This window comes from Chanodichthys erythropterus, chromosome 20 (genome assembly GCF_024489055.1).
Source record: "Chanodichthys erythropterus isolate Z2021 chromosome 20, ASM2448905v1, whole genome shotgun sequence".
In the NCBI taxonomy this organism is placed as follows: domain Eukaryota; kingdom Metazoa; phylum Chordata; class Actinopteri; order Cypriniformes; family Xenocyprididae; genus Chanodichthys; species Chanodichthys erythropterus.
In genome coordinates, this window is record NC_090240.1 from 26,060,126 (window position 1) to 26,073,004 (window position 12,879).

The following is a 12,879-nucleotide window of genomic DNA, read 5'->3' on the forward strand; positions in this document are numbered from 1 at the left end:
AATACCATCATTTTCAGTCCTATAAACAACATGGTCCGATCAGTTTGGAATGGGCGAGCGGCTACAGCAGTAGCCTGTGTGTGCTAACACTGGATGTCGATAGGCAGGGCTTTAGTGATTTGGGATCAGACAATTGATGCTCATTTTCCCTCGGCTTCTTTCTGAAGCCCTGAAAGGGTCTCTTTGTTGTGGAAGAGAGAAAGGATCGGGACGAATAAGGAGATGCGGCACAATAGTGTCTGTTTTTTTATGTGGAATGGCTTTTGTATTCACACTGCTATAGGTAGAAAGTCTAAGACTGCCTGTGATTTTTGAATTTCTCTTGGTCTCTTTCACTCGTAGTCAGACGGTCCACGTGCGGTCGCTGCAGAAAGAATGGAGGGATGCTGGTGAAACACATGGGTGGATGTTCAGTTCGAGATCCATCAATACGCCTGTCCCGTCTCCACCTGTAGCAGTCCGAGCACAGCCGAATGCTCTCCGAGCTTCATCCTTCTCTGCGTGGACAAGCTCACATTCTTAGCCAGGTAATCCACCGCGGCTGCACACAGAGATCAAAATAACTCATTATTTCTCAGAGATATGAAACTCATGTGCAAGTTAATGAAGTGACAATTTTTTTTCTGGATCTGTAAAGTGCATACAGTTCATACAGGTAATTACATGAATACACCTGTTCTACGATGAACACATTCAAATTCTGTTTGTTTTGTTTTTTTGTGACTTCTATAATAGGAAATGTGCAGGTGATCTGTTTGTGACTTGTGCTGCAAACTCTTTTCGGAGGATTACATAATGTTAAACAAGACTACACTTTAGTTTGAAACCTTAAAATTAATAACATTTCTGTAATTGTTTAACCATTTTGTAATATTTAGTTTGTTTGCTTTGAGACACAAAAGCCGTTTTCTCCTATTTTTCTCCTTTAATTTTCTGAAGTGACAAGAATACTTTTGTGCGCAAAAACAAAACATGACTAAGGCTAAAAGTCTTGAAAAAATTTGCTTAATCATTCAATCAATAATCTAAAGTACACACAATTTATAGTCAAATACTTGAATATACCTGTTAAAATTCTGTTTGTGGCAAATCTAAAATTGTTATATATTTATTTAATATTTTTATATATAATATATATATTTTATTTAAAAAAAGCAATTATGAATACTAGCCATATTTTTTTTAAAAACTTGAAAGTCAGTGTGGTATAACCAACATGGCTTGAAAACCACAATGATGTGAGAATTTATGCTTTTTATGGTAATGTAAGTTTATATGAGTAACTGTCAAATGGAGTAACTCAGAGAAAGCAATTATATTAATAGAAATATATTTTATAAATATATATTTTTATTTTTATCATCTTTAAAATTTAGTTTGAAACATCTTTGAAAATAATGATTAAGGTTTATTAAGAAAATATTATATTACTTTTGAATTTAGGGTTATACCACACTGACATTTAGGGGAAAAAATGTGTTGAAATACAAAAAAAAAAAAAAAAAAAAAATCCATAAAAATAGGGCACAATGTACTGTATTAATTTGATGGGATTTTCCGTATTTATTTTTTTACAGGTGTTTTACCTGTATTTTGAATTTTGAACTTCACTGCATTGTGTTTTAGGTTTAATGGAAATATCCATAAAATTACTGGAGAATGTCCTGGTAATTTTTTACCAGTACATATATATATATATATATATATATATATATATATATATATATATATATATATATATATATATATATATATATATATATATATATATATATATATATATATATATATATATATATATATATTTATATATAATATTTATTTATTTATTTATATATATATATATATATATATATATATATATATATATATATATATATATATATATATATATATATATATATATATATATATATATATTTTTATTTATTTATTTATTTATTTATTTATTTATTTATTTATTTATTTTTTATTAATGTATGATGTACTGGTAAAAAACAATTACCAGGACAACATTATTTGTTCCATATGAACAACCTAATATTTTTAATATTATTATTAGGTAAATATTTTATGACTTTTACTTCAGGGTTACACCACTTGACATTGTGGTCTTTCTAAAAAGAAAAGAGAACCTCTCTGTTGATTTTTTCCCTCCAAAATGCATTAAACCATCCAAATAAAAAAGGGACATTTCTACACTTTCACCTCGGACATCTTTATTTGTCATTGATCCATATAAGCAAACTACTATGGGTTTAGTTTTGGGTTGAGTTTCAGAGCAGACACTTGGCATCACTGAGCTCTCATGAACACACTGCTGATTCCAGAGACACGGAGCACCTGTTCCCCACTGTCACTCATTCCTGTCACAGTGAGTATTCCTCAGCACATTCCTCATTATGTCTGTCATCCCTGTTCTCAGAATTCCACGCTTTCCATCATATAATATCATATTGTGACACGCCAGTCTATCCCATCTATCCATCTTTCTTTAAAAAAAAATGCCACCCAAAACACAATAAAAAGCATAAATAAATAAATGCAGAACTTTAAACTTGGGTTGGGGGAGAAAAAGTTGGTGAAGCTAAAACTTTTTCAGCTGTACTGAGTAGATTTAGATAATGAGTCCACTCGATTTTCTACGCCTGTGAAAACTGTTACTGTTGATGGAGATATGTATCTGTACGGCTGCGCAAAATGCAATTGAGAGAGGGGAGAGATGGCAGAAAGAGTGAAGAGATTCCCACCAGATAGGTGTAGCACACAAAATGGTGTGACTAACATATCACCTGAGGGCATGACTCTCATTGGATTGATCTGGAGTCTGGCTTTGCTGGGAGATCTTTATCAGGAGCACGTGTCGACTCTATCCCGCGGGCTAATCCAGGGTCAGAGGGCACCCCGAGTCCCGCTCGCAACCCAGGACCTCAGCATTGATCTGCCTCCCATCTCACACTGTTTCAATTAAAATACACAAGCTAAAGACATTAGGGCCATTTGATTGGTGGAAAAAGACGGTGAATCGAGTTTGGGGTTTGCGAGGACAGGACAGGATGGAAGTGGTACGGCACAAAAACCGGGGAAGCTCCAATTAACCCCTCTAGCCACTTCCCTTTTAAAACAGAAAAGCAACCCTCGCTGAGCCCAACTGGAATTGGCTAACTTATTAAGTTAGCACAGCGCAAGCTGTAACCTTCAGGTAATTATTTGCATAGACGTTTTCCCACCTACATCCTCAAAGCCGAAATGGAAAAAATGAAAGTGGAAACAGTCGAGCGGAGGAGGTTAAACCTGAGGGCTTTGCATTTTGAAACTGACAGGATTGACTTTTCACTACTTGAGTGTTTTTTGGAGTTGGCATTGCGAACACAGCCACTCCTTTTCCGACAAGCGGTAAACACAGTGATCATTTGATCAAAATGTCAACAATAATGACAAAATGCATCACGACAGAGACGTCTATGACTAATGGATATAAAAGAGGCTTCTGAAGGTGGGCATTAGCACGCTGGCATTAGCTGCTGGGATGTCAAGTCTCTCTGATGTTTTTTGGTCGGAGGCCCTTTGATTACCCCAGTCGAGGAGGTGTTATTTGAACCTCTCCTTCCTTTATTCATCATTAGCAGAAGTGTCGAGGCGGGGCAGAGCGAGGGTGCGTGCGGACGGTGCCAGACATCTGTCAGTGTGACAGTAAGCGCCGCACGTTAGCGTCTGTGAGCAAGAGCAGAAAGGAAGCTGTCAGGGAACGGCGGCACGTACGGTAGCAGCCGCATACCTGTGGGTGGGCTAGCTGTCTGTACAGGAGACACTGGTGCTGACAGCTAGCAGAGAGAGTAATCACAGCTCATTTAACCTCTCTCCCTCAGGAAGCCTTCCTCTCCTGTCAGCACCGTTTACTCCTTAAATCCTGCTCAGAATGAATCTCTACCTTCCCTAAGAGAAGCACCGAATCTGCTCTCTGACACTCACGGTCACAGCGAACACGCAAACACGCGCCTCTACAAAGTGCACCCCTAAGCTGTCTCCCGTATTTCAATGAAATATTAGACAGGTGGGCTAAATCAGTGATTTCGCACCCCAGGGAACATTTAAAGGAACAGTTAACCCAAAATGCTGTACTAAACTCAACTAAAATGTATAACTGAATATAAAATAACTGATTTGTAAATAATTTAAAGAATAACTTACTAGGTACTCTTTTTCCATATAATAGAAAGTGAAACCACAAAATTATCATAAAAGTGGTTCATGAAGTCTTCTTATGTCATATGTTAGCTTTGGTGTAGGAACAGACCTAAATTTTAAGCTTCAGAGTCAGTGAGAACTCAAGAACCAGATCTGATTAATTAATGAATGAACCATTCACGTCACATTTGTAAACCAGATCAACTGATCTGAAAACTGATCTGAGTTCAAAAAGATCTGTTACTAGTTGTATGATTTTTTTGGAAGATTTTAGGCTACGTCTACACTAATCCGGATATATCTGAAAACGGAGTTTTCGTCTAAAAACGCTCCGCGTCCACACTATCATTTTCAAACGTTTTCCAAAAGTTGCTCATCCACACTGAAATGTATGAAAATGCTTACATCCCCCTACTGCGCATGAGTAAAGCTTCGACCTGCGTCATTCCCGCTAGGCGTTTATTTACTTTCCGGCTCTTTGAAACTTTGAGGCAATGTCAAGGAAAGGCATTGAGTTTTTTTTAAATGGACCGACAGTGTGGTGGAGTAACACAGGAGTATAAAGTGGCCAAAGCAAGCGAGAATGTAGACTGGGAGACATGTCTTGGCTGAATTGGTCATATGACTGCATCACATGACTAAAAATGCGTCATCGTATTCAAAAGCCTCCGTTTTCACAGTCCACACTTCGACGCGAAGACGGCGTTTTCAAATATATCCGCTTTGGAGAGCGTTTTCCAAAAGCTATGTTTTCGTTGACTTAAAACGCCATCTCAGTGTGGACGGAAGGCCAAAACGGAGAGAAAAATATACGTTTTCAAACGAAAACATATTAGTGTGGACATGGCCTTAGCTATTTAGTGGCTATTTAACGAACTAAAATTCGTTCAATAGAAGAAAGTAAGTTAGTACAGGAATTAATTAAAAAATGTCCTGGGGTCAAAAGTTTTTAATAATTATTTGGAATCTTCTCTCTTTTTATAACCTTAACATATTCAGTTCCTTCATCGAAGAAAATCCAGTTTTTGACTCCAAAGCCCCCCACTGTCAAAGACAACATTTAAAGGACCCTAATATGTTTCTTTTTAAACATTCTTATTTACTGAAACTAAAATACAGAAAATAGTTGCATGTTCTTCAGGGTTTACACTTTTTATTACCAACTAATTTAGTCGCCCGTGATAGCTTTTATTTTCCCTTTTTTTTTTTTTTTTTTTTTTTTTTTACAGACAAATAGCAGTTTATTTTGAGCTTGACATGACTAGAAATATGTATATCACTCTTTTAAAATTCCCATCCAGCTTATATCCAAGACCTATTTTCATGAAGTTTTTTCTTTTGTCAAGTCAACTTGGATTCACTAATGTTGTTCTTATAACATAATGGGCCCTATTTTAATGATCTAAATGCAAACTGTAATGCGCACGGTGCAGGTGCACTCAGGGCGTGTCCAAATCCACTTTTGCTATTTTAACGACGGAAAAACGGTCCGTGCGCCGGGGCGCATTTTTGAAATGGGTTGTACCTATTCTCTTAATGAGTAATGGGTGTAACGTTCAATAAACCAATCAGAGTGTCATCTCCCATTCCCTTTAAGAGCGAGTTGGCTCGGGCCATGGCGGATTGCTATTTACATGGCGGAATTTGTTGGCGGAAAAGCTGAACGCTTTTCAAGCGAAGAAACCGATCTGCTCGTGCGCGAAGTTAAACGTTTAGTTAGAAGTTAAACGAAGTTACATTTTTATATTTATGTAGCCTACACAATAATATTCTTTTACACTGTAATCCTTTTGTTTTTAATATTTGGCATGTTTGTGTGATGCGCATCCCTTTGTGTAATAAGCAAAATCAACGCGCACTGTGGACGCGCCCAGAGGCGCAGTTTCTACCAACGCGCTCTAACAAAAAAATATTAACATTGACTTTAGACTTTAGACCAGGTTTGAGTTGGTCTATGGCGCAGTCTATTTTCAGCTCCTTAAAATAGCAATGCGCCGGCAATGCGCCTGAACACACCTCTTTTTTAGACCAGCACGCCCATGGGCACACTAACTGGCGCAAATGCATTTACTAATTTAAGAACGTGGCGGTGAACGGGAAAACGCGAACGCCGCCGGACGCAAACTAGCAAACACACTTGCGCTGCGCCTTGCGTCGCATTGCGCCGGGTGTATTATAGGGCCCAATATTTTGAGTTTCTGTTGACGAATCCAATCTCTGTTTTTGTATTAACATTTTGAATTCAGTTAAACAAAAAAAAACAAAAAAAATAGTTAAGGCAGCTAGGTAACTCACTTTTTAATTTAAACCAACAGTGTGGGAATCCTGTTTGTTAAATGAAAATGATAGTTGTTGAGGGAACAACAATATAATTTCAGTTTATATCTTGATTTTTAAATGTTGTCTTGTTTTGTCTTATTTTAAATCATTTTAAGTCATTTTAAAGCCTCCTTACACGCGACACGACAAAAGATAATAGAACCCATTATAATCAGTGACACTGTCTACACTGGATGTGGCGCAACACAACAAATTCCTGACAGTAAACTGATTCCCTGTTCTATTTCTGACGTAGTCCAAGTGCTTCGCAATGGTCGGTTTATCACATTCAGTGTAGACAGCTTTTAGCTTTTGTTGCAGCGCAGCGCGATGCGGCAAAAGTCTGGTGTAGACACTGTGTTAGAAGTTTTCTAAGGCCCCATAGTTGGTCTCAGTGCCCTGGATGAGAAATCACTGCAGTGTAATATTAAAAAGAAGTTACTATTAGGAGTTTAAAGGAACACATTTCAGGTTTGGCGTCAATGAACTGGTAACTTACATTTACATTTTTATAATTATTCATTTAGCTGATGCTTATTTTATATAAAGAAAGTCCTACCGATTGGGCTGTGGGGTTAAATATGACAAAAAAAAGCAATTTAAGTAAAAAAAGTAGAGAGGCACTTACTCTGGCCGTACTGACTGTATTGGTAGCCCGCAGTGACGGGGTCCACGCTGTAGCTTGTGGTGCTGTACGTGGGAGGGCAGTAGGACTGGGTGGAGGCGAGGCTGTCGGCGGTCTTGATAGGCTCGGAGCGCTGGCTGCAGCTGGCTGAGATGGGGTTGGAGGCCTCCAGGCTGCTGTGCAGGGGGGAGATGGAGAACTCATGCTGGGGCTGAGGGGCCACAGCACTGGGGTTACTGAGGATGCTCATCACCTGATGGGTAGAAAGGAATGAGAGGCAGGATCAGCAAAAACACAAGGAAAACACTTTATCATAGTAAATCTGTGTCACAAATCATTGTTGGCAACTACATGTCACTCAAAGTTCAAGGCCTCATCCCTGATAGGGGTTAAACATCTTCACAGCGACCCCTTTCCTGCATCCCGAGGGAGCATTTACCAGCCTGAAAACAGTGTCAGCCTAAATAACAGAGACAGAAGGGACCAGTGTAGGGCTGGGTGGTTGAGGGGGGTGTTCAGAGAGTGCCAGGATTGTCTATCCTAAGGCTTTTCTTTATAACAAGCTCCCAGGGAGAATTTAATCTGGAGCCTTCAGCCATCCCACAGTCTCTAACCTCATGAATGATTAAAATAATAAACACTCATAAACAGTAGATGCCCCCAGAGATTGGGAGATTAGACACTTGACAAGGTCTGTCCTTGTTTCATGTAATATTGTTTACAGCAAATGTAAACTGTGCAATAGTTCTGTGCAATAACAATAGTAATATTTTAATATATGTACACGACCAGTCCAAATTTTGGAATCATTAAGGGTTTTTTTTTTTTAAGAAGCCTCTTATGCTCACCAAGGCTGCATTTATTTGATCAAAAATACAGTAAAAACAGTCATATTTTCAAATATCATTACAAATTAAAATAACCGTTTTCTATTTTAATGTTTAAAAATGTAATTTATTCCTGTAATGGCCATCACATCAGTCGTTGAAACAAATTCTCACTCCCAACTTGTCATGTTGTCACTGTTTAAAGCACAGGGTACCCCTTTAGTGTAATTTCTCGATATGTAGGGTACACCATTGCATTCAGTTGTTTGCCTTATGCATTAGATCAAGGCAGGGCCGTAACCACCATAGACATTTAAAGGGGGACAAGTCTCCCCCAATAATTAAAAATGGCCAAATTGTCACTCCCAATATTTGATATTATTGATGCTGCTCTACTGTACTCCATTATGAACTGCTCTGTTTGTTGTTAGGATGACAAAAAAAAGTTTAAAAGTTACATATTTAGGCTGGTTTACCTCAGCGGTCTAACATCGCTCATCACTGTCAGAATAAGTGATCCAGCCAATCAAATCAAAGAAGGCGGGGCTTACTGTTCACAGAAGACGAGTGCGAATTCCAATGCAACGTTTTCATGCAATTATTTGATTAACATAATATGATTAATGTAATTCATAACTGAATGTGACAAGACAAGAAACGTTTTGTGTTTTTGACATATTAGACAAATAAGAGTGAATATATTTTTTATTATTTGCAAAATAATTTAAATTTATTAGACCTGGAACTTGTACCGTTCTTATTTCTTTTTCGTTATTCTCGAAATTCCCTTTAAATCTTTTAATTACTTGGAACCCCAATGTTCAAGACATGGTTACGGCCTTAGATCAAGGCACATTTATTTCTTTGCATTTGTAATATGAATATTTATAATTTTGGTCATAGATATATAGATCATAGATGTGTATATGTGTGTATATATACACACACACACGCACACACACACACACACACACACACACACACACACACACACACACACACACACACACACACACACACACACACACTTATTCACATGTACCTATTCACAAAAAACTGCTTGAAAACCGATGTGAAAGCTACCGGATAGAAAGGGTGGAGACAGAGGGGGGGAAAAGTGTGTCAAAGGAGGTTGCTCTGCCTGCCACATGCTCCCCATCCACAGACTGAAACAAAGCATCCTCCTGAACATCAGGTTCACGTTGTGGCTCGCTACGCCCCACTGCCCTTTGGCCGTCTCAGGACCCAACCTGCTAAACCAATTAGCCCATCACAGAGCTGCTGCGAGCGAAATCAAGCCCACATGCACCGCTCAAAACAACATCCATGGGCTATTTGTTGAAGTCTGATACAACCCAGGAGTTGACAGAGGACTTCAGAATGGTCAGCTGCACACTGGGAAATAAACCAATGTACTACAGCAAGGAAACAACCCACCAGTGTGCATACATGCTCAGACACATGGCCTAAACAGATAAGTGAATTTAGACTAATATCCTCCCAAAGCTTCAAGGAAAATATGCAGCACTTGAAACATATTAAATACATAAAAGGGCACTTGAAACAGAGCATGTTGGGCTATTCGAGTGCGGAAAGTCCCTCTTCTTAGTCGTGGCGCATGTGATATATGATATGAGCAAGCCAAGCAGACTTCCTCTGATGAAGGTAGTGGAGAGAGAGAAGGAAATGTGTTAATTAATAGGGAAGCACATGGTGGGCTGTCACGCCGCTGAGCGCTGGTGTTTGACCCTGGACACGGGGCGATGGGTCAGGGGCAAACCGCCTGCCCGACAGGGGGCTGAATGGGCAGCTGGAGGGGAGACAGACTTAACAGGCGCTTAATTGAGGTCTGATTATATTCAGCTCCAGCCGTTAAATGAAACTCTCAGGTCTGTATGCAGCACTATTGTGTTGAATGTGTGGGATGCAGTTTTTAAAGAAGGTATGAAAGGAAATTCACCCTATATATTTTCGAAATGCGTGCTATATCTTGTTGTGAACATTTCATCCGTGCATGTTTCTTTTATTTTTCTAATTTTTTGACCTCGTAATTCTTAAAAAAAATGAAACGACAGATTTCTCTGTATTGATGTCAGACTTCCCATCGCTTAAACCCCGCCCCTTTCTTACAGCCATCTGCAAGCTTGCTTTCAGATCTGCCTCCATCCAATCAACAACCAATAGACTGAACCATGTCACCGCACATTTTTCACAATTCACTCAGATATACATCATAATACAGAAGAAAAGATGTGTCCGTACTTCCATTTTATCATGACTTTTATATATATTTTTTTGATGTTAGACGACATATTATAGTATAATGACATTTAGTCATTAGACAAGCACTGACATCCAACCCTCACCATTGGTGCCATATCTGATTTAATGAATTATCACAAATTGTGTTTATCACAAAAAGCTATTATAGGATTTGGAACATAGTTCCTGAGTCGAATGGACACCTTTATTATGCTTTAGGAGCTTCCAAAAAAAAAAAAAAAAAAAACACCATAAAAGCATTATAAAAGTGGCCATATGTCTCAGATAGCTTTTAAATTGTGTAATTTAAGATGTCCACATGACTGTGATGATCACAGCTAGATTGACAGATGTGGTCACTATAAACATACATAAGGGGCGGTCACAGTACACATTTCGTTACATTGACTTCCATTCATACACATGCGAATGTGTCAGTTAGGAAACGTAAGTTCATGCGAAAAGTGTCGCATTTCACTGCATTCCAAAGTTCAAGTTTGGTGAACTCTCACCTGCAAATTTGTATCATGTGAGGAAGTGTGACCAGTAGACGACCCATACTTCATGGCATGACCTCTTGGCTAAATTAAAAGAATGCATATTTTTTGTAGTAAAGTCAAGTAGATAATGTAATGTATTACTATTTGTTATATGTTGAATTCATGTTTATTAAAAAAAAGTTTTATTGTCATATGTAAATGTCATGTATTGATGGTATCTTTGCATAAAGTTGATACTATTAAATATCTTGGTGTATGGCTTGATTCTGATCTCTCTTTTAAATCGCATATTAGTCATGTTTTACGCAAAGTCAATATTGGAATTAGTACTTTACATGGAAAACACTTTCCAGAACGATATGATGTTCGTAAGAAACTTGCTTCTCAACTATTACTTCCATTTTTTGACTATTGTGATGTGGTTTATCAAACGGCATCAAAATCAGATCTTGCCCCACTTAATACAACATATAATAGAGTTTGTAGATTTGTTTTGGGATGTTCTTTTTTTACTCATCACTGTACAATGTATGATGCACTTCAGTGGTCATCGCTGTAAACTGCGTTCCAAATTATTATGCAAGTGACATATCAGTAAGATTTCAGTACAATAAACATTCAGATTTTAGTTTTTCTAAGAAAATGTTTGTTTGTTTGTTTATTTATCCATGTCTTTTTAGATAACTGGTATCAATCTCAGACAAAATAATTTGCCAGATCTATGGAAACCCTACTTAGAGGTTGTTCCACATTATTAAGCAAGTCACAGTTCTCATGCAATATGGGGAGGAAGAAAGATCTTTTTGAAGATGAAAAGCATGAAATGGTGCAATGTTGTGCAAAAGGCATGAAAACAACTAATATTGTGTGAAACTGAATGGAGATTATTGAATTATCATAAGATTTGTGAGTGATTTGGAGTACAGCAGATCTCGGTCAGATAAAGGCTTATTAATGAAAGTTCCTGTCAAAAAACATAATTGTATTAAAAGAGCAGCTATAAAAAAGCCAGTGTTGAGCAGCAAACAGGTATTTGAAGCTGCTGGTGTCTCTGGAGTCTCAAGAAGCTCTCCATGCAGGCTGGCAGTTGTGTGTAAAGATGCATTTCAGCTACTCCAAACCAAACCTCACAAAGAGAAACATTTACAGTGGGTTTAGAAATACATAAAGACTCATTTTTAAATAGTTTTATTCACTGACTAATGCCGTACTACAGTGGATGGTCTAAATGGATGGATTTCTGGATGGTTGGTAAATGGCCACCACGTTCCAACAAGACTGTAATGTCAGCAAAGAGCTGGTGGGTGATAATTTGGGCTGGAATATTGGGAAGTGAGATGGAAGGTTCCTATAGGGCCTCTGAGGGTATTAAAATGACTTTTGTGGCGTTCATAACTGGCCATTTTCAGCTATAAAAAGGAGGATAGTGCATAGTACAATGCACTGTTGTACAGTGCACTATGCACCATGCTGCAAAAAAACACCACGGCAATAAAACTGTTTGAAAATGTATTTTTACACCCACTGTAGATGTTTCTCTTTGTGAGGTTTGGTTTGGAGTGGCTGAAATGCATCTTTACGCACAACTGCCAGCCTGCATGGAGAGCTTCTTGAGACTCCAGAGACACCAGCAGCTTCAAATACCTGTTTGCTGCTCAACACTGGCTTTTTTATAGCTGCTCTTTTAATACAATTATGTTTTTTGACAGGAACTTTCATTAATAAGCCTTTATCTGACTGAGATCTGCTGTACTCCAAATCACTCACAAATCTTATGATAATTCAATAATCTCCATTCAGTTTCACACAATATTAGTTGTTTTCATGCCTTTTGCACAACATTGCACCATTTCATGCTTTCCATCTTCAGAAAGATCTTTCTTCCTCCCCATATTGCATGAGAACTGTGACTTGCTTAATAATGTGGAACAACCTCTAAGTAGGGTTTCCATAGATCTGGCAAATTATTTTGTCTGAGATTGATACCAGTTATCTAAAAAGACATGGATAAATAAACAAACAAACAAACATTTTCTTATAAAAACTAAAATCTGAATGTGTATTGTACTGAAATCTTACTGATATGTCATTTGCATAATAATTTGGAATGCAGTGTATGTCAGAAGACATATTCATTGGCTTCAACTTGTATTTAAAT

At 37.9% G+C, this 12,879-nt stretch overlaps 1 protein-coding gene across 4 annotated transcripts in view; it reads right to left on the reverse strand.

The window, feature by feature from the left end:
* Positions 1–425: 425 nt before the first annotated feature.
* Positions 426–12,879, reverse strand: part of pax7b (paired box 7b) — a 61,255-nt gene continuing 48,801 nt past the window's right edge. For all 4 annotated transcript variants that reach the window (XM_067370570.1, XM_067370568.1, XM_067370569.1 and 1 more), the window contains 2 exons: positions 7,136–7,385; positions 426–541 (listed from right to left, as the gene is read on the reverse strand). In XM_067370570.1, coding sequence (XP_067226671.1) covers positions 426–541; positions 7,136–7,385 — 366 coding nt within the window. The remainder of the gene's footprint in view (positions 542–7,135; positions 7,386–12,879) is intronic.